Source organism: Camelus bactrianus, chromosome 2, assembly GCF_048773025.1.
Source record: "Camelus bactrianus isolate YW-2024 breed Bactrian camel chromosome 2, ASM4877302v1, whole genome shotgun sequence".
NCBI classification, from domain to species: domain Eukaryota; kingdom Metazoa; phylum Chordata; class Mammalia; order Artiodactyla; family Camelidae; genus Camelus; species Camelus bactrianus.
This window is the reverse complement of record NC_133540.1, coordinates 96,661,015-96,683,984: the sequence shown is the minus strand read 5'-3', so window position 1 is coordinate 96,683,984 and position 22,970 is coordinate 96,661,015. Positions and strand designations below refer to the sequence as shown.

General features: G+C 39.6%; 2 protein-coding genes across 12 annotated transcripts in view; one reads left to right on the top strand and one right to left on the bottom strand.

Moving 5' to 3' along the window:
- The window catches only part of HERC3 (HECT and RLD domain containing E3 ubiquitin protein ligase 3), a 130,028-nt gene that overhangs the window by 20,180 nt on the left and 86,878 nt on the right, over positions 1-22,970 (bottom strand). Inside the window, exon 24 of one of the 11 annotated variants that reach the window (XR_012500609.1) lies at positions 5,341-5,476. The exons of the other annotated variants lie outside the window; for them this stretch is intronic. The gene's annotated coding sequence lies outside the window, so the exon portion shown is untranslated. The remainder of the gene's footprint in view (positions 1-5,340; positions 5,477-22,970) is intronic. 11 annotated transcript variants of the gene reach the window in all.
- On the top strand, positions 12,772-15,301 carry NAP1L5 (nucleosome assembly protein 1 like 5). Its single transcript, XM_010966121.3, has one exon. It carries the CDS (start codon positions 13,247-13,249, stop codon positions 13,991-13,993), a length of 747 nt encoding a protein of 248 aa, XP_010964423.2. The 5' UTR covers positions 12,772-13,246; the 3' UTR covers positions 13,994-15,301.

The window sequence follows — 22,970 nt, the reverse complement described above, 5'->3', positions numbered from 1 at the left end:
GGGTGAGAAGAGAGGAACAGAATTAAAGGGATGAAAGAATTTCACTGGTATCAGTAATTCTTTCATTAAAATATCTAAAGCAAACACTATCTGTTTATTCTGGATCATAGATACAAAGCTGTTGGTCATAGTAGTTTTTTGCTTTTCTGTATTTAATTTTTTTCTAAAAATTAAAAAAAATCTGACATTATGAAAATGCTTTCCACTTATGCTTCTCTGTAATATACTGCACTTCTACAGTTTGAATATCTTCCATTTCCTCTAAGCAGACACCGTCACCAATAACTTACCAAGGTATACCAATAACTAACTAGTGTGAGCCCTGACAGTTTTGTTCTCCTTTTTTTGCCATACAAGTCCTGACTTAAGCTTTGATTGAGGAGGCATCCACTTCAAAGACAGCCATCAGGAATAAACAGACGGCCAGCCAGACGGTTAGACCACATGAAGAGCCAGGCTGAAGCTCCCTTGTTTGAGAGATCTTGGTTGACTCTGATAACTGACCATTTGGGCCACTTGTTTTTTTTTTTCCCCTCTTCCCATGCATTGAATTGCTGCTCTTATGTTTTAAGTTTACCAATTAAGAATGAGCCCATAACATCCTAGGCCCACCCCCTCAACCCCAATAAAAACAGAACCCCAGAAGCTCACTCTCAACTCCCTTACTCTCTCTGCTCCACCCCTAACCCCACCAACCTCACTGTGTTCCCCCAGTGTGCCATGTAATTTCCAGGTCTTGTAAATAATAAACCTTAATTTTTTTCAAAGTATCCTGATGGTTATTGCTGAAGGGCATCTTGCAATCCTAATCAGAACCACAACACTGGTTATTGATAGGTTGAGACCAGCACAAAACACTAAACAACAGGCAATGTAATAACAGTGGATAAGTGGGGTAGAGCCTCAGATCCAGGCTCTGCCATGTCCTGTATGCTAATGACTAAGCCTCTCTTTTCTCATCTTTAAAATGGGGTAAATGTTCAGGTTTTTTAAATAAAAGCTACTAATGTAAAAAGATGATTGTACATCTTAACCATAGATGCTAAAAGTTTCTCACACTGCAGATAATGTACTGCTTTACCCATGAGACAAAGCCTGTAAAACAAAGAATGTTGCCCGCCATGCAGTTCTGTAAGTCATTAGCCACTGCAGTCACTGACCTATAGTCCACCCTGAAAGGAATTTGGGATGAAAAACAGGATGAAGCGTTCTGTGTTTTGGATATGTGGGCCCCTACATAACTATCTAGGATGCATATATCTAAGGAGGAATTTCAATGACCTCAGATCCTTGCATCCTCCCATACACAAATAAGCACTAAAATCATTAACTTGAGATATCTGTTTTTTTGTGTGTGTGATTAGCAGTTATCTTTTATCAAGATATATGCTTGACTACATGTATTTCCCAGGCCAAAAAAAAAAAATTAATATAGATTGGCTCTTCCCCTGCATCTTTGGCGCAGTTCCTCAGAGCTACCTGAGAGGCTGTCTCCCAGGCTGTATAGTCATCAGTAAGGCCCCTGAATAAACCCAAAAATCACAGCTCTCATGTGTGCTTTTTATTTCAGCTGACAGTTCTGGCAACCATGAAGGGACCCAGAGCCAACTTCTCTTCTTCACATGAACCCTCCAAGGATCTGGACCTTGGTAACAGCAAGGGCCCAGATGAATTTGGCTGAGTCTTTCCTGGTCTCAGATCTCCTGTCTTGGCTAACAATCCTGAGTTTTATTCAGTGGTGGATAAAAAAGGTACCTGACTTCTCATTTTTAAGATACTGAGAAAGTGTTCAGTTGTAAGGTTCTGAGAAAGTGCCCAAATGCAAGAGGATGGGAAGATTTTGTTCAGCTGAAAGACACTGGGAAGCTTCAGACTACATGATTAGGTAGGAAGCTGACCTGACATCTTGCCCCAAATCATCTAGATCAACAGAATTGGTTGAACTATAAGTGAAGATGAGACAGGAGGGAAGGGGGCAGGGCACAGCCACTCAAGGAATGACAGCAACCATAATTGTGGAAGAGTCCCCTCCTAGTTGGCCTTGAGGATTAAGAGGTTTGACTTCCAGTAGACCTTGAGCTTCATTATATGCTCACTGTAACAGCATGATCAAATAACATGCCCGCAGGCGCCATGATAGCCCTGAGGCTAACCACAAAAGGCCAAAGAATGGGTGGTGGCCCAATTCTTGGGAATGCCAGCCCCTTCCCCAGGGCAGTTGGATTGATCCCACCTGTGGGCATGTGAAGCTACTGAGACCATAAAAAGTGACACCACCACACCTAGTGGCCCTTTGCGCTCTCTCTCCCCTTTGGAGACGGCCCACACTCTGTCTGTGGAGTGTGTACCTACTTTTACTTTAACCTGAGCACCCAATTCCCACACCTCTTTCCTTACCTTTCTCTTGCCTTACATTCTATGCAGTATGTATCTCTCTAAATAAATCTACCTTTACTCAACGGTGGCTCACACTTGAATTCTTTGCTGTGCGAAGCCAAGGACCCACACTTGGCAGGACACGTCCTAGGGGCTCAACTGAGACCTGGGACTCGGCCCTCCTCACGGCCCACATCCGTTTTCCTGCCTCAAAGATACCACATGGGAGCTTTCAGCTCCAAAGATAAGGGACATGGCTCCTGTTGGCTGGTTATGGCTTTCTCAGGCAACCAAGAAATTTATGGAAATTGTGGAGGTGAGTCCTCATACTGTGCAGCAGTCCCATAGGGAAACTCACCCATTAATTGAAAAACTCATTAAAAGAATTGGCCACCCACTGCTCAGAGCACCCATGGCAGTTTTAGACTACTGGTAGGAGAAAACAAGATGCGCAAAAGAGCTGAAACCACTCCAGGGCAACACCTGGAAGAACTAAACTCACAAACAGCCCACCGGCCCCTACTGTTTTCAACAGTGATTCTGTTATGACAAGCCAATTTTAAAATGAGAAATAGTCTCCCAAACAGAAGAAAAAGGGGGTGCCAGATAACCCCAATAATCCAGATGGGTTTATATATGTACAGAACTTACACTTGCAAGCACTTACTTAATTAGGAACTAAGGAAATCCTCCCTGAAATGGCCCAGATGGGGCTCTTTTTGACATTCCAAAACTGGTCTGTGCATAAGCAGTTAGACAAAACCAGATCCAAAACTGGTTCTGCATAAGCAGTCAGAGAAAGCCCGCTTGATAAAACATCTTTTCAAAATTCTGACCCTAAGGGGACAAAGGCCTCCTAAGAGGAGCCTGCATTTTCCTCCCTGCATCTTTGAGATAATAATGTTCCACCAGGGCTCTCAGGAATCCTTATCTGTATCTTATCTAGACCATCTCTAATTCCTGGGACTGAGGCAAAAAAGGGGAAAAGAGGCCTTTCAAACTCAAGCAAGTAAACTTAACTTATTCCAACTGTTATTTATAAACCAGTGAATTTTACATTGCAATACCTGATTTATGACTAAGTTTTAAAATGAAGCTATGAGATCTCTGATTATATCTACGTCTGTGTGTTCATTATATATATATATATATAATTAGATATATATATATATATATCTACTTCCGAATGGTATTGCCAAATTAATTTGTAAATGAGCTCTATTATAATTAGCTTTAAGGAAATTAAGCACTTACATAAAGTCTCAGAAATATAAAAGAAACTAACCCAGATGAATTTCAGGTTCCCATGAAATAGTACCAAAGTTAGTTAAAGTTTGTTGGTCAAAGATATCAAGAGGTTTTAAAACACTTGGTCAAACAGGAACATAGGTCACTGTGAAACAATACTTATTTACTTAACCAAAGTGACAATAAAAGATTTCAAAGGCAAATATGGAAGGTTACAACAGATTACTTAAAAAGTAAAGAAACTTCACAATCTGTTATCAAAATCAGATTAATATTCCAAGAAACTTTATCCTCTTAACAGAGAGAGAACTTCCTCTTTGATTTGAGGAAGTCTTGGGCATGGCTTTTCTGGCCTTGAGAGGCCTTTTAAAAGTTCAATCTGAGATTCCTTATGAAAAATTTCAGCAAAGCCAATTTCAAAGAGCCTATGTGACTTTAATTTGGCTGTATTTGGTAGAAATGAAGGTGATTTTAGAGAGAAAAAAATTGTTTCAGTGAATATTAAGTTCTAGTGTTGTTAACTGTCTTTGTGGTTTGTATTTACTACTGAAGACTCACTTCCTAGATGGCTTCTTCTTACAATGTTGCATTGTTGCAAGATTTAACTGAATTATTAAAAGGACATTCTAAATTTGTCTCTAAAGCTTATCACAGTAATCTGTCTTTGAATGGAGATCATATGCCCCATTACCTGCAACCAGGAGATTATGTATACTGGAAAGGCATCGTTTAAAGACTCCTAGATGGAGGGCACTTACCAAGTGCTCATAACTAGTTCATGCACAGGAGACTAAAAGGAAATCATTCTTGGGCTCCCATTTCCCCCTTACGAAGGGCCCCTGCACCATACTGTTCTATAGAGAGGACTGCTGACCTCAAAATCACCTTGAAACAACACTCAGAGGAGAAACTACACCCACACCAGGATGAGAACATATCAGAAGTAGACAGCTATACTAAGACTCCAGACCTGACCTGTATGATTATTTGTAGTGTTTTCCTGATTCCTTGGACTTCTGCATATGAATCAAATGTTCTTCTATCATGAGCACAATCCTATATAGATTTCAGAAATCAATCCAATTATGTACATCTAGTACTTCTGGTTTACCCTGGTGGATTTCTTATCTCCAAGACTCTAACTGAATGGGCCTTTGAAAATTTATTTTAGAAGAAAGAAGCTGTAGGTCCACTACTGGTTATTACTAGATGGGAATCCCTCACTCAGCCAATCAATCATACTTTCTCTGACCGACCATAAACATGAATTCTCTTTTAAAATTACTCAAGCTCAATCAGAGGAACAAGCTAAATTTCAGTCAAAGAACATAATTTCCCAATTATTAGAAGGAACCCTCCCTCAGTTATGGGATTGATTTATATGGCTAACACTAGGCTATGGTCATTTAAGTTTAAAGGCCCTCCTATGTTGGGAACAATCAAATCATACTAAAGATAATCAGCCAAATAACACTAGAAAATTCAGCCTTAGGGAAAATGCCAACATTTCATTTCCCTTAAAGATAGCAATTGATGGAGCAAACTGGGTCAGGTGACCAGGAATATACTGAGTTGCACCTAATGGAACTCAATGTCTTTGTGGCACCAATTTGTGGCCCTGGCTTCTGCCAGCATGGATAGGAAAATGTACCCTAGGATTCCCTTGGGCTCAAGGCCACTAGTGTGCCAATTTAGAGATGACTCCAATAAATTTACCATTAAGACAAGCCTGATGGATCAAGAGATCTGCATTTCACTGGTAGAACCATTTTGCAACCATTTTTGTGCCTTCAGCAGGATTGGACGTTGTAACTGCCCACACTGAAGCCTTGACAAAATTCACCCAACAGGCCTGAAACGGTAATAATCAGGGTATTAGCCTACTGAATTCTGAGGTGTCTGTGATGAGAAAAAGCAGTATTACAAAACATACGGCCTTCAGTATCTTTATAGCATCTGAAGGAGACAGGCACCTATGCCGTAATTCAAACTGAATGCTGCATTCTCATACCAGATGAATCCTCTGATAGAACACATTTAATGACACATATGAAAAATCTGATTTCTGCCTTAAGTGATACACTTTCTAGTCTTGGTCATCCTTTAAGGAGCTGATTTGGTTCTGGAAGCTTATGCTTAAATCTCTACTTATGACCTTATTAATTTTACTAGCTGTATTACTTGCATCCTGTCTAAGACTGTTGTTTCTTGCATTACTCAATGTGTAAACAGGTCTCTGACAAAATTAATGACGGCTCAATATTTTGAGGCCCTTGATCACATTTATAGCCCCAAAGATCAACTGTAAGAGGACAACTCTAGATATGGCAAAAGGAACAGGGAAAAATATTTCCTCGATCATAATAGACTAGTAAGACAGATGATCCAGAGAATTTTTAAGTTATTAACAGGGCCTAATACAGAAGTAGCACTTTGAGTGGCCTATTAACAAGATCCTGCCCTAGGAATAAGTCTTCTTAGCACCGTGGGACAAACTGGTCACGAAATAATTCCCAAATCTTAGTTGAATTTATGATCAAAAGGGAGGGAGCTGTAAAACAAAGAATGTTGGCCGCCATTCAGTTCTACAAGGATCAAGTCATTAGCTTCTGCAATCACTGACCTATAGTCCACCCTGAAAGGAATTCGGGACAAAAAACAAAATGAAGAATTCTGTGTTTTAGATATGTGGGCCCCTCGATAGTTAAGATACGTATCTAAGGAGGAATTTCAATGATCCCGGATTCTTACATCTTCCCATATACTGACAAGCACTGAAACCTTTTAACTTTTTTTGAGATTAGCAGTAAACTTTTATCAAGATGTATGCTTGACTAAATGTATTTCCCAGCCAAAAAGTTCATATATATTGCTCCATCCCCTTCTTCTATAGAGCAATTCCTCAGAGCTATCTGAGACAGAGCTATAGTCCTCAGTAAATTCCCTGAATAAAACTGAAACTCACAGCTCTCATGTTGTGCATTTTTTAATTCCGTCAACAGCCAGTAACACTTTTTGGTACAACTGCCTAAGAGAAGCACCATCAGCATGATTTTTTATTATGGACTGTGATGGTTAATTTTATGTATCAATCTGGCTAGGCTATGGTGCCCAGCTGTTTAGTCAAACATCACTCAAGATGATGCTGTGAAGGAATTTTTTAGATGTGATTAACATTTAAATCAGTAGACTTTGAGTAAAGCAGATTAGTCTTCATAATGTGGTGGGCCTCACCCAATCAGTTAAAGGCTTTAAAAAACTAAGGTCTTCCAAAGAAGGAATTTGGCCTTCAGACTGCCTTCTGACTCAAGACTGCAACATCAGCTCCTGCCAGAATTTGCAGCTTGCCATCCTGCTCCAAAGATTTCTGACTTGCCAGTCCCAAAAATCACATGAGCAGATTTCTTAAAGTCAGTCTCTCTTTTTATGTGTCTGTGTGTCTGTGTGTCTGTGTGTGTGTGTGTGTGTGTGTGTGTGTGTGTGTGTGTGTGTGTGTGTGTGTGTGTGTGTGTGTGTGTGTATTACTGGTTCTGTTTGGAGAACCCTAAGACAGACTTGGGTAACAGGAAGTAGGGTACTATAATAGCAAATATCTAAAATGTAAAAGTGCCTTTGAAACTGGGTATAGGTAGAGGCTGGAAGGGTTTTATGGCAGTGATAGAGAAAGCCTAGACTGCCTTGAAGAGACTGTTGATAGAAATATACACATTAAAAGAGATTCTGGTGAGAGCTCAGAAAGAAGAAAACTGTAGAGAAAGCTGCTGTGTGGAAAATAAATATAAATCATAAACAGCATATTGCTACAATTATGAATGTTAAAATACTCTGGTGAAATCTCAGATGGAAATGAAGAACACGTTATTTTTTGAAAATTGGAGAAAGGCAATCTTGTTATAAAGTGGCAGAGAACTTGGCTGAATTACGTTCTAGTGTCTTGCAGAAAGTAAAACTTGATAAACTTGGTTATTTTGTGGAGGAGATTTCTGAGCAAAGTATTGAAGGTGTGGTCTGGTTTCTTGCTGCTTATAGTAAAATGCAAGAGGAAAGAGATAAATTGAAGAGGGAATTGTTAAGCAAAAAGGACTAGAACTTCAAGGTTAGGAAAATTCTTAACCTATCCAGATAGCATGCTCTGGAAGCAATGCCAAGGGTGTGGCTGAACACTGATTTACTAAAGAGATCAGGCATGTGACTCATGGATCCAATCAACCATCACAGCAGAGGCCAGGAACAGAGATGTGGCTGGCTATCCAGGAAAGATCTGTGGAGGACCCTCTTGTCTGATGACTTGGACCACCATGAAATGCCTGGGAGGCCAACAGGGTTTATGAGAATTTTATACTGGCAGAAACACTGCCAGCTTGTATTGAGGGGTAGAGATGGGACAAAATGAAAGAAGGCTGTCGGGATTCCACAGGTGTGAAATGAGCCAGTGGAGCTAACTGGCTGCAAACAGGTGTTATCTTTCAAGAAAGAGGAAGAATGATCCCAAAGGCAGATCAGAGTCCAGTGGGACTATCACTGCCAACATGGGCGTAGGTCCAGGAACCAGGACCAGACCTCCACAACCTTATAAGGCAGGACTAACACCCCAGGGGGCCAGAGGACAGAGCACGGAACTGAAGAGGATTAATCTCCAAGCCTTAAAATCTAATGAAATTTGCCCTGCTAGGTTTATGATTTGCTTGGGGCCTGTGACCCCCTTCCCCTTCCTGATGTCACCCTTTTAGAATGGGAATGTCTTTCCAATGCCTATCCCACCATTGTAACTGGAAGCAAAAAATTTGTCTAGTTTCACAGGTTCACAGGCTATAGAAGAATTTTGCCTCAGTGTGAATCAAACCTCAAGTCTCACCCATACCTGATTTTAATGATATTTACATGATATATTAGCCCGGATTATCCAGAGAAACAGAACAAATAGGGAGTGATTGTGCATGTGCACCGGTGTGTGTGTGTGTGTATATGTGTATATATACACACACATACACACATACATATACATATATATATACAGGGAGATTATAAAGAATTAGTTCATGCAATAATGAAGGCTCACAAGTCCCAAGATCTCTAGTCAGTAAGCTGGAGACCCAGAGAGCCAATGATGTAGTTCTAGCCCAAAAGCAGGCAGGCTCAAGACCCTGGAAGGGCTGATGCTTCCATTAGAGTCCGAAGGCAGGAGAAAATGGCTGCCCCAGCCCAAAGGCAGTCAGGCAGAAGGATTACCTCTTATTCAGCCTTTTTGTTCTATTCAGGCCTTCAGTTGATTAGATGAGACCCATGCACACCAGAAGGGCAATCTGCTTTACTCAGTTTCCTGAATCAAATGTTAATCTCTGCTCAATATCGCTAATTATCAGAGACATGTAAATCATAACTACAACGAGGTATCACCTCACACAAGTCAGAATGGCCATCATTCAAAAAAGTCTGCAAACGATAAATGCTGGAGAGGGTGTTTTGAAAAGGGAACCCTCCCTACACTGTTGGTGGAAATGTAGTTTGGTGTGGCCACTACAGAGGACAATATGGAGATTCCTCAAAAGACTGAAAATAGATTTATCATATGATCCAGCAATCCCACTCCTGGGCATACATACAAAGGGAACCTTAATTCAAAAAGATGCATGCACCCTAATGTTCATAGCAGCACTATTTACAATAGCCAAGACATGGTGGTAACCTAAATGTCCATCAACAGAAGACTGGATAAAGAAGTTGTGGTATATTTATATAATGTAATATTACTCAGCCATAAAAAATAATAAAATAATGCATTTGCAGCAACATGGATGGTCTTGGAGACTGTTATTCTAAGTGAAGTAAGCTAGAAAGAGAAAGAAAACTATCATATGATATCACTCATATGTGGAATCTAAAAAAAAAAAAAAAAGACAAATTTATTTACAAAACAGAAACAGACTCACAGTCATAGAAGACAAATCTATGGTTACCAGGGGGAAAGGAAACGGGAAGGGACAAATTAGATGCATGAGATTTGCATATACTGACTGGTATATATAAAATAGATAAACAAGTTTATACTGCATAGCACAGGGAACTATATTTGGTATCTTGTAATAGCTTACAGTGAAAAACAATATGAAAACGAATATATGTATATTCATGTATGACTGAAGCATTGTGCTGTACACCAGAAACTGACATAACATTGTAAACTGACTATACTTCAATAAAAAATAAATAAAAATTTTAAAAAGACAAACTTACTTATAGAACAAGAACAGACTCACATAGAAAACAAACCAGAAATTGACACAACACTGTAAACTGACTATACTTCAATAAATAAACAAACACACACACACACAAAAGAAAAAAAGGTGGAAGAACTAGAGGAGCAATACAATTTTGGAAAAGAACTAAGAGGACTCTCATTACCTAACTTCATGACTTACTATTATAAAGCTTCGGTTATCAAGTGTGGTATTGGTGAAAGGGACAGACACACAAATCAGTGCAACAGAACAGAAAGTCCAGAAATGGATCCACATGTATACAGTCAATTAGTTTTCAACAAATTTAAATGAGCAATTCAGTGGAGAAAGGACAGTGTTTTCAATAAATGGTACTGTATCAACAGACTATCCATATGCAAAAGGTATATATTCCTATACCTCATGCCTTTATGAAAGATAGCTAACTCAATATGGATCAGAGTCTAAATGTGAAACTTTAAATTATAAAACTTCTAGAAGGAAATGTAAGACCAAATCTTTATGGCTTTGAATTTGGCAAAGATTTCTTAACTATGACACCAAAAGCATAATCTATAAAGAAAAAATTAATAAAATGGATTTATCAAAATTTAAAATGTCTGCTTTTTGAAGACACTATTACAAAAATGAAAGGCAAGCCACAGGCTGGAAGAACATATTTACAAAACACATATCACACACAGGACCTGTACCCAGAATATATAAAAACATTAAAACAGTTAATGAGAGTAAAAAATACAGTTTAGAAAATGAGGAAAAGATCTTAACAGACATTTTAACAAAAGAGATATATGAATGACACATAAGCACATTGGAAGATAGTATCATTAGTTATTATGGACACCAGACACAGCCCTTAGACTAAGGGACAAAAAAACCAAGTAATACTAAATGCTCAGGAAGATGTGGAGCAACTACAGCTCTCATACATTGCTAGTATGAAAGCAAAATGGTACAGCCACTTTGAAAAACAATGTGGAAGTTTCTTATAAAGCTAAACCGACGTTTACCATCTGACCCAGCAATTCCACTTCTAGGTATTTACCCAAGAGAAATGAAAACCTTTGTTTACACAGAAATCTGCCGATGAACATTCTAAGCAGCATTATTCATAATCACACCAAAAAAAACCTCAAATGGGAATATTACTCATTAATAAAGAGGAACAAACACTACTATATGCAACACCACCGATGAATCTCAAATGTATTATGCTGAATGAAAAAGACCAGGCTCAAAAGGCTACACGCATATGATTCCATTTATATGACATTCCATGGAAAACAAAACAAAACAATTACAGTGACAGATAACAGATCAGCGGCTGCCAGGGCTGGCAGTAAGGAAAGGACTATGAGGGAATTTGGACGGGGGAATAAGGTTATTGTTCAACAATTTGATTACCGTAGTGTTTTTGTCACATTATCCTGAAGAGCCTAAAATTTATAGTACATAATTTATATCTCAATACAGACTCTAAAAAAAGAGTAGCCTAGCTTATCACTAAGTTTAAAGATTTTTTAAAGAGGGAAAAATAAAAATTCTAAAAGATGGGCACACCTTGTCTGTCTCAAGCAAGTTAAGTTAAATGGATTTGATTAAAGTTTTGAGTTTTGTTTGGTGTTTTTAAACTGTGTCACAGCTTCTATACTATAGGAGTTAGAAGGCCTGGTTTCTGCCCCTGATTCTGCCCATCAGGTGATATATAAAGTAAGAGAATATTTATTTCACTTTATTTTTCTGCTTCTAAGTTCCTTATTTTAAAAAATGAGAAAAAGCATTCCAAACCTCAAGAGGTGATACATGGAACATGTGAGTGACATATAGAACATGTGTAGTATCAGTTAACTAAATATAGATATATTATTTTAGCAAATTCAGTTAGGGTTAAGATTAAAATTTCAACTTTAACAAAACTCGGTCATTACAAATGGCAATAAGGAAACTGAAAGTAAATTATATGGAACAGAATTAAGAAAGTAAAATAAATAACAGGATTCACAAGTACCAAAAAACCTAGGATATTGGCTAATGGCAATATATTGGGCCTTTTGTAAATAGTTACTTTATTTGGGGAAGGGCACAAAGATGTCCTTTTCTAAAAGAGAATATTATTGCACTTTATCTCTGCATTTTAATACATGCAATTTAATTATTTTGTAAACAAAACACTTATCAAATGCTTGCTAAGCGTCAGCAATAAAAGCTAAACATATTAACTAATTTAATACTCCCAAGAACAAAAAGCACAAAATGTACTTTGGGAAGTAATATTCTTAACATTCATACGTTTCATGGAAAAACTTCAGCAAGTTCCAACATAAGAAAAGCATTTATATCAGTAATGCTGAGTTAGAAAACACTCCTGAAGGATCGTTTGTCTTCCACACCTAAAATATGCGCCCTCATCCTTCAAGAAGCTATCGTTTTTTGGCTTAATAAAGAATTAAAATGTCTACTCATCTGACTATTAGAAAACAAGAGTTCGGTATTTAACACCTTTATTTGTGTTCTCAGATACAAATCACCAGCAAGACGCACAGAACAGAGGCTTAACTGCGGCGTGACTTGGAAACAATGTCTGTGGGTAAACGTGTGTGTGTTTGTGTGGGGGTGCGTGTGTGTCCCCATTAACAGCAGTACTAAACACATGCTTCAAACCGGATAAGATGGGGGCGGGGGCCGTCCCCTGGGCCACAGGTGTCAGATAGTATTGCTTTCTTTGGCCCTCCTCCAGCTTTATTCCTCCTCACAGGATACAGATTCTTAAGAACCTTCTAGAACATTCCATGATACCCGGGTTCCTGAGATTCCCGATCCAAACGTTTCAGGGTCCATCCTGCTGGGAAGAGACCCTGCCACCGGTATTCATGCCGCTAGGCTGATAAAGGGCCAAGAAGGGGGGGCGAGGGTGGGGGGAAGGGCATGCAAGCTACATTATCCCCTGCGCCCCCACCACGCACACAGGTCCCAAAGTGGGTGGAATGGAGTCAGCTCTTCCGCACCTCTACTTTCTGGGAAAAAATTCAGTGGAATCTGAGGTGATCAAAGCCGAGTAAGCCAGAGAGACTCCCTACCAAGGCCTACCAAATGCCAGCTACGGGGAGATGGCGACAAACGCCAAGCCAGATGCACTGCCAGATGTAAGCACCTGCGTGGGCTTGAGGAGCGAACAGGCTGAGACCGTCCACGCAGCTTCCGGAAAACTGCCGCGGACCCCCGCTGCCATTCCCCACCCCCGCTTTCGGGGGGGAGGGGTGCGTGGGCGGACGGGGGAGGGTATCTAAGAGACGGGGACTGACGTCGCCCGCAGTGCGGGGGAGCCGGCCGGGTAGCAACAGGAGGAGGCTGGCGCCGTTCGAGGGCCCGACCATCAGCTGATGCTGGGGAGCCAGTCAAGGGCCCGCGGGCGAAAGGGCGGGGCCGCGCCCACGTCACTGCCGCGGCCGACGTCAGCGCCGCTTGCCGCTTGCCGCAGCCGCAGGACCGCTGTGGTGCAGTCGGGTGCAGGTCTCTGCAGGAGCCAGCCTAGACCTCCGCGCTTCTCGAACATGGCCGACTCGGAGAACCAGGGCCCTGCGGAGCCAAGCCAGGCGGCGGCGGCAGCAGCGGAGGCGGCCGCGGCGGCAGAGGAGGTAATGGCGGAAGGCGGTGCGCAGGGGGGCGATTCTGACAGCGCGGCCGGCGACTCCGACGGCGCGGCCGGTCAGACGGCGGAGGAGCCCCAGACCCCTGCAGAGAATGCACCAAAGCCTAGGAATGACTTTATCGAGAGCCTGCCTAACTCGGTGAAATGCCGAGTCCTGGCCCTCAAAAAGCTGCAGAAGCGATGCGATAAGATAGAAGCCAAATTTGATAAGGAATTTCAGGCTCTGGAGAAAAAGTATAACGACATCTATAAGCCCTTACTTGCCAAGATCCAGGAGCTCACCGGTGAGATGGAGGGGTGTGCATGGACCTTAGAGGGCGAGGAGGATGAAGACGATGATGAAGAGTATGAGGATGAGGAGGAGGGTGAGGAGGAGGAGGAAGAGGAGGAAGAGCCTGCGGCAGAGGCTGCGGCGGAGGCGGCAGCTGCCGCCAAAGATGAGGGTCCCCACTCCGCAGCGCCTGATGACGCCAAGTAAGCGGGGGCAGAGATTGCAGAGGAGAATGACGACGCAGATAACGCCCCCCTCTTTCTTTTTCTTTTTTAATACTGGTGGACTTGAAAAGGCTCAGGTTTTGGACCAAAATAACAACGTGAATCAATTCTGACATTCCTAAAATAATAATAAAATCGAAGCAATCTGATTTTGGCGAGCCCGTTTCAAATTTGATTTGCAATTTGAACACAGTAAATGTATCAAAAAGGTGTTGAAAACGAGTTAAATTTAAAATGATTTTTTCATGATCTCTTCTGCGAGGACTGGAGATGAGACTTACTAAGGGTGTCAAGTAGATGTGAAGTAAAGAACGTCACTTTGAAACCCTTTCATCACATTATCATTACACTACGCACGGAACACCTAAGCCAGGACCGAACATTTTCTCAATGCTTGATTCTTCAATTTCTTTAATCATGCAGTTTTCAGCGCAGAAGAAGGTGAACCCATGACAAATCTCAAATCTCATCTTTAAGACTTTGCTTTTGTAACCCAGACATCAGCTTTACACTTCAGAGAAGAGTGATGGAATGGAGGGAGCCGGTGCTGGAGATCATGACAGTACTGTTAATGAGGTCCAGAAAACTGCCACTTCAAATTATAAAGACTGTTCTGACTATTTGAATTTAGAGAAACAGCATGGTTCTGAGAAGGAGGGTGTATAACCTGTACAATATTGTCACCATATGTGTTCATTATTTACAGTCTCGTGCTTCTGTGTTTTCTTGGTAGTGTCTACAAAGGTATAAAAAAAACCCAAATGTTTAAGTTTAAATCCCTTTACCTAGTATTTTAGAAATATTAATTTACATGAAAAGATGTAGAATCTAGTAAATTCTGTAAAGCATGTGTATCCAATGTTATGTACTTTGATCCTTGTGACGTCTTTCTGTCTTGTAGCTTTTAGAATGTAGCTGTGAAAATCATCAGAACTCTTCACTGAAGCTAATGTTTGGAAAAAATATATACTTGAAGAACCAATCCAACTGTGTGTCCCCACCCCCAGTTCAGAAGTAGAAAGGATTTAAGTTTGCTTGTGTTAGCTGTGCCTTCATTATTTTGCTATGTAAATGTGACATATTAAATATAAAATGGTGCATAATCAGATTTTACTGCTTGAGAACAGAATGGCCTACAGAAAAAGAATTTTCAGGAGGACACATTTAACGTAAAGACTCTTTGCTTCTTTGTGGGTTTTGAATTGTGTGACTCAGTGATCTATAAAGAAATATAAGCATAAAGTTGTTTACCACTGTGGTGTTAATAAAATAGTATTTTCAAAAAACAAAAGGACTCAGTACTCTGCCTACCTGGAATCAAATCCCAGCTCTGCCTCCTTTTAACAGTGAACTTGGGGCAATTTAGTTAATCTGCTCAGTTTCTCTTTACCTATAAAAGGAGATAGTAACAGCCCCTTCCTCACAGATTATTAGGGAGAACAAATTTCATTTACACAAAGCCCACAGAACAGTGTCTTGACACTAAGTGCTCAAGAAATTTTAGCTATTATTATTATTACATGAAAGATAAAGACAATTTGAAGTTCAATCCTCCTAAGTTACAAAAGGGGAGAAAATGCACATCATTATATTCTTAAGTTTATAATTTTTATTGTTAGAAAAGAATATGGCCTTTAATTCATAAACACACGAAATTCAATAAACTGTCTTGTTTTGGTTTCCTCAGTATAAAAATCAGGGGTTCATTTCCTCCCAGAAAGGATAAGACTTTAGTGTGACATTCTGAATATATAAAAAAGGTTAGTTCAACTTTACATTTGGGCATTCTAAATGAAGTATAAAATTAAAGACTCCAAAATTTTTTTAAACACAGATGTGTTTTCCTCCATTTCCCTTGAGGGTTAAAATTACTTAGAAGCAAAATGAGACTGTTTTACCTTAGGGAATGGAAGGAAGCTCTGACCTGTTGCTAATGGCAATAGTTGAGTAAAACCTTAAGGTAGTATTAATCTTCCTTAAGGCCAGGCCAACAAAAAGAGAAAGTCAAAATAATGTACTACATAAGACGACAGTGATTACCTTAATTATATGTTTATCCTAAATAGGAGTAAAAAAAAAAAAAAAGTAATAAAATTGAGTATTAATTTCTTACCTCTAGGAATAAGAGACTCATTTAATATTTTTCTAGGTCCAGCAAAAAGGCAAAAATGAATGAAACAAAAAAGGTGTATAATTAGTAGGGAAACATCTTTTTGCTGGCATGTGATTATATATGGAAAACCCAAGAGAATGAACTGAAAGCTATCACATTCAATAAGTTTGAGGAATTGACCAGTTACCAGATAAATATATTAAAAACCAATAACTATTTCTAGACACTAATAATGATAAAGATGTATACAAAATTTCTTTACAGCAGAAATAAATCAAAATATTTATAAAAACCTCTACTAAAAATTGTGTATAACCTATGAAAAGAAAAAACATTATCACAAAGAAATGTACTAGAGGCCTTTGGATGGTAATACTGAGTATCACAAAAGTGTCAATTCTTCCCAAATTAACTTTTAATTTATCTAACTTCAAATCAAAACCCAAACTGGACCTGGAACCATATAATGACCTTAATCTTCACCTCTAAGAATATGGAAACAAGATTTTTACCTTAGACTACAGACTCAAAAAATTTTTTTGACTGAAGAAAATACATTATTGAGTATTTATCAATTACTGGACAGGAAAGGCTTAAGTTTAGAATGATTTAAGACCAAAAGAAATAATCAACAGACATGAGAACACAAAAATGAAATTATAAAGATTTAAACACACTCCACATTCTTAAAAGTAAACAGCAAACTGGGAATAAAATCTGCAGTAAATACAGGTGGCAAAGGGTTGGTAGTTTTAATATAATAAAGAGTTCATACAAATCATATGAAAATCATTTAGTCTTTTTTTATGGGTTCCTAGAATTTATTATGCTTATAAACTTAAAATACAAATGCTTATGGTATATTTAAAAAAATAATTTTAAAAATTTTTCAAAATTTGCTGATTCTTACTTTGTGGTACAGTCTGTGCTTGGAAACCAACACTGATATTTCTACCTCTAAATTATATTTAATACAGTACTGTCTTCATTATTTTGGTTATTCTTTTTACTGTCTATAATACCTACATGTATATACAAACATATTTTAGTTATATATGTAAAAGTACCTTTGGATCTCTGAGGGAAAAAAACGCTAAATATAATAAAAAGTATTTACACTGACTTCCATATGTCTTAGTATCAGTGACTTAGATATACCAGTTCTATTTAAAAAAAATTTTTAAAGTATGGTTCAGTCAAAAGACATAGTATCTACAAAAAACAAGTAGCAAGCTGCTGTCAAACTAGGTTGATGATACCTTCAAGCTTAAGAATCAGTAGACTCTTAAGTTTGATAGAGGTTCAAGCTTTTATTTAGTTCAAGACTAAAAATCACTTAGTCTTAATAAGAAAATATGTAAAGGATATCAGCAGACTACTTTAAAAAGGGGAAATACTGCAGGCCTGTTTTGGACAAAGACCCACCCTGAGAGGGCAGCACGAAGTGGACCAGGCCTTCAGCAAGGTCTGGAACACACATGTCCCAGCTGGGTGCTCTGGCCAACAATCTTTCCTTCACTTCCAGTGAGACTTTAGCTGTGGGGTTTTCTAGCTACCAGTCACACCACTGTTGGCCACTTTTCTCAGGATACAGGCACATAAATGATGCACTTCATAATGTCAACAATTTCCACCATTTCCTCACTGGGTTGATCTTTCCCCTCTGCTTCCTGCACTGCTTATTTGATAGTTCCTCAGGCAGCCATAAAACTTGCCTGTTAACATCTAGCAGGATACCCTCCCTTCAAGGCAGGTCAAACATTCTAGTTCGTAAGCCATTCTTAGTCCATTATAGGCCCAAATTAGTAAGCAAGACACAACATAACCGGCAGAAAGAAAGGCAACATGCATTACGCATTCAAGTCAGTTCTCTAAGAGCATCACACAGAAGGCTACAGCCTGCCAAAGCTCACTGCCCGAGCAAGGCACACACAGCGGCTCCTCTGCCTGAGAGTTCACATCCAAGCACACAGACACATTGCCAGTGCGCACACATACACGAACACATTTTTTTTATTGAGGTGAATTTCACAAAACATAAGTAGCCATTTTAAATGAACAATTCCATGGCATTTAATACACTAACAGTAGTGTGCAAGGATCATTTGTATCTAATTCAATTCTTTTTAACAAAAATATTTTAGAGGTAAACATCAGTAAAATGGATCAATGCTGTGTAGAATATGCAAAGTAGCCTATGTACGGAGGAAATACAAAATTCTACAGGTGAGATCAAATTTCTCATGAGATCAGTTTTTTTAAAGAAGAATACTCAGTATTTGTAAGGATTAGGTGAAATGGGTACTCTCATATACTGATGATAATGTATAAGCTGGTATAATTCATTTTTAAAATAAATTTAGCAAGAATATCAAAAGATTCAAAATGATATATACTAATTCAATTTCAGCCTTGGAACCTTTTCAATAAAAAGCAATTTTAAAGATAAACAAAGCTTTATACATAAGACGTTTGATACAGTCTTTAAAAATGGAGAGGGAAGAGAAACGGAAAAGGGGAAATAAAACACAGAAACAAGTCAAATACCCCAAAGCAAAACAACAGAAAATACACTGTGCAGCCATTACTAAGGTGTCCATGAGGGCTTTGTAGTAACATTATAGATAGATACAAGCACTATTTCAAGTTTAAAAATTCGGACATAGAAGTTTATATTATATAGTACATTTTTAACTATGCTAAATCTGTCTTTTTTTTTAATTGCATAGTCTGAAAGGAAAACAGCAAATTCTTCAAAGTCATTCATCTCCAGGGGGCAGGGGGACACAGGACTCTGGAGCCCTGGTCTTGTCCTCTAAGAGGCAGGGTGCTGACCATTCATGGAGCACAGGCTCTCACTCAAACAAAATGGCTTTGAATCCGGGGTCTGGTTTTGAAACCTGGACTTCTGGCTGTGTAATCTTGACCAAGTGACCTATGCCTCTCTCTGCCTCATTTCTTTTAGCTGTAAAGTGGGGAGGATTAAATGTGAAGGACTTAGAATAATGTCTGACATGGTAAGCACTCAAGAATTGTTACTGAATACTTAACTATCTGCTGTTCCTGGAACAGCCCAGTGCAAGTCCAAGGCAGATCTTAAAGATTATACCTCTCACAGACAATGTCAAGAGATCACCTGGAGTCAGCAGCCCTAACTTCAATAGATCTTAAGGAGCTAGAAGTATTTGTCATGTATGGGTTTTATTTTCAGGTTCTCTCTATAGAATATAAGTGCCCTTTGGAGCACTTACCTTAAGCGTGGTATTTCTCACTGTGTATTCCCTCTCCTCACCCTTTTTTTAATATGGAAGAAATGGTGAAAGAATATAGATTGCATTCGATTTGATTAAACTGAGGTAAATTGGGGGTAATCTAGAATGATATGTGGGTTTTTCATTAATGTAATAACACCACGCTACAGAGTGTGAGAAATACTTAACCATGAATACTCACGTAATACGATATTATCCAGATGTGACTACCAGCTGTGGCAAGATTTAGCTAAGATATGGCCAACAGCAGTCACCCACGGATGTTCTTTTACCTGGATGCTTATAAATCATTTGTCTGTCTGCAGCTCTTGTCCAAGGAGAGAAAGCAATTTTAAGACCAAATGGAGTGTAATAAATTATGGATACAGAATTGGTACCCTTCTGACATTTTCCTCCAGGGCAGCAGTGACAGCAAATATCTTACTGTTAACTCAACAAAGCACCTTCAATGCTAGCAGTATCTGTATTCACAAAAGCCCAAGTTAAAAATCCAGCAGGTATTATTCTTTTAGTTCTCTCATTTACTTTTCTTAGACTGATCTAAGAAATACCCAGAAAGGAGCCCCAGTGATGAGATGACGGCGTGTAACAGTCAAAGGGGAATAACAGCTGCAATGATTAATCTTTTACCGTCATATATAACCTTTCTTACCAGGAGCTCAACAAGCTTTGCTGATAAGGTTCCTGCTTTTTGCAATATAAAAGAAAAAGGAAAAAAATTTCACCTGTCTTTTTCCGGCTGTCCCTAACTATGACAGCAATACTAAGTAATGTGGCAGTAACCACATGAGGTTTTCAGAAGCCTGCCCACCAGGTAACTGTGACAGCAGGGGGTCTGCCCCCGTCGCCAAGTACAGACTCACAGACAAAACAGTGTGGCTGAGAGCACTGTGTACTCAGTGAGTGCCCGTGACCCAGAGAAGCCAAACCCCACACTTCTCCCTAACATAGAAGCTTTTCCATATTTTAATGGCAAACACAGTGTCCTGCCATAAAAACAGGAATCCTCCCTTCTGCCTGGCAATACTTAAAACCACAGCACTTCTTATGCACAAAAATTTGTAAACTTTTGAAGCTATTTTTTAGAAAGTCACGGTAACAGAATGATGGAGTTCTATAGTACAAGTAAAAGAACAATGTAAGTTCCTTAATCACTCCCTTAATTTATATACTGTCTTTCTTCTAAGGAACCTCTATGTCATCAGAACATCCTTATGGAAAATGTTTTCTAGAAGCAGCCCTTAAGTCAATTAGGAGCAAATAACTGCAAAGAAAGAGAAAAGGAACCCTCATGTGTTTCAACAAAGGCATGCTCTCTGACCACACTGACTCTGAGGACCACCCATGGGATCAGCAATGTCCAGGAGTGTGCATGTGTCAGTGTGTGGCCAGGCCACTCAAGGTGGCTGTTCTTTGCTCTCTGGACATGCCCTGCCTGACCTGTGCCTGCTTCACCTACACCCTACTCACATGACTGACCTTCCTACATACTTGCCCCAGGTCCTGGCTAATGATTGCTCTAACTTTAGATCTCTGTGTTAGCTTTTCATAGGGGTGATGAAGGGCATGCCCCTCTGCTGGTTTCCCTGGTAACTGATGAGTCAACCTGAAGTCAACCCCCTCTGTAGCAAAGACTGCCCCCATGTCCTGCCCGCTGTCTGCCGCACACGGTGGAGGGTCACTCCAGACATGTGAGATCCCCCTATGCGTTAAACCACTGATGTCTCTGTTGCTGACTATAGGCTCTTCCTTTGGTCTTGAGGCTGGGCAAGTACAGGACTTGTAGGCCTGTGGGGTGCAGCCCAACAGTCAGCAACTTATTTAAATGGTGGAGAAAGAAAAAAGGCAGATGAAGAAAGAAAGTGTGCCACGGACCCACCTCTATCATACAACTCGTTTGCTCACAAACCAAAAATGGCTTTGTATCACCTGTTGAATGAACTCTAAATATCTCAAATTTTCAAAGATTTCTACAATCTAATCCCCCAGCTAGCTGGTGTGGGATCATCCAAATGAAGCTTCCCGCAGCAATGGCCCCATCCAGCACTCAGACCTACTCACGCGCTATTTTCGGCCTGAAATAGCCACCAGGGTTTAGCCGTCACTTGACAGCGCAACTTGCACTTCTGATTATGTCCTTGCCTCTGCTTTCTAGTACCCAAATCTTAGTGGGCTTCCCAGCTCAGCCCTATCTTGTATCTGTCCTCCCAGATGCATCCATCCTATGGATTTCTCTGAACTCCTTCAAATTCAATTACTCAATTTTGTCTTCATATTTCATTTAGGGTTGCATATGAGAACTGTGTATCACCCTAAACAAACTGTGTTGTATTTCAGTATTCCTGCACAGACTGCCTCTCAACTATTAAGTCGATTCAACTGATGATTCAAAGAAATGTCTACTGAATAAGGAGAGACAGTGAGAGTGACAGGGAGAGAGAAGCGGAGAGACAGAAAGAGAAAAACTCAGACCCAGAAAGAGACAGAGAGCAACAGGGCAGAGACAAAAAGTACTTGAAGAGAAATACTTTTATAAAGATATGAAAAGGAGGCTTAAGTCCCCACATCTGCCTCATCTGCAGACTACGTCACAAACTGCCTACGTCTGCGCGAGATCACTCTTTCCCCACCCAGTGGATTCAACATATAGCGCATTAGGATGACTCACCAGAATTTGAAGAGATTCTTTGTGTGTCCTTCCTCAGGCTGTGTACCTAGCCCACAGTTAGCTCCTAACACAATGCACACATTACCTTGTCTGAAACCTGATGCAAAAGCTCAGACGCCCTTTGAAAGACTGAAGGCGATAGACGCACTAGATGCACAGACACACATACATATGTTATAAAGCGGTCATCAAAATCAGGAGGGAAGAGAAGTCACCTGGGCCAACAAATCCACTTTATGAGCTGCTATCATTTTCCCAATCTAAAAACATTATCAGACTCCATGGAATAATATGACTGTTCTTATTAAAGAAATCATTTGCTGTTAGTGAAAGTACCAACATTATATAGATAAAGGACATTGCTTTCAGCTCCAAGAGATTCTTATCAAGTAAGAGTTTTGATTGAAACACCTACTTGAGACCAGACTAGCCACTATATTAGGTTTCCAGAGTCAAGATAATTTCATCATCTGAAGCCATTTTTGTTGGGTATGTGGCAACTTCTGCATCATTTCACTAAACTCTGATATTATAGCTCACACCTTCCCCAAAGCTGAGGCTTCCTGGATAGTCTGAAAGGTTTACATCAAAAAGAAAAGATTACCCAATGTTAAATTAGACAATATTGGTCTCTAGAGATCTTTAAAAATGTAGACGAATAAAAGAAGAGACTTGTTAGTTTTTCTATCATTCCTAGTTTTAAAAGGGAAGATTTATGGGAGGAAGCCAAGGTGGATCACTTGGATACAGTGAATTTCATAGGATCTCTGTTCACATCTTTGCAACGATTTACAGAAAGAAGTCAACTAAAGGCAGAGTGAATTGGCTTCAATTTCCCCATATTCTTAAAACAGCATTCAACCTCCCTACATCTGTAACTTTCCCACAGTTCTAACTGAACCCCTGC

Excerpts from the sequence above, each read along its gene's own strand:
- NAP1L5 (XM_010966121.3), top strand. The coding sequence starts at position 13,247 with ATGCTGGGGAGCCAGTCAAGGGCCCGCGGGCGAAAGGGCGGGGCCGCG.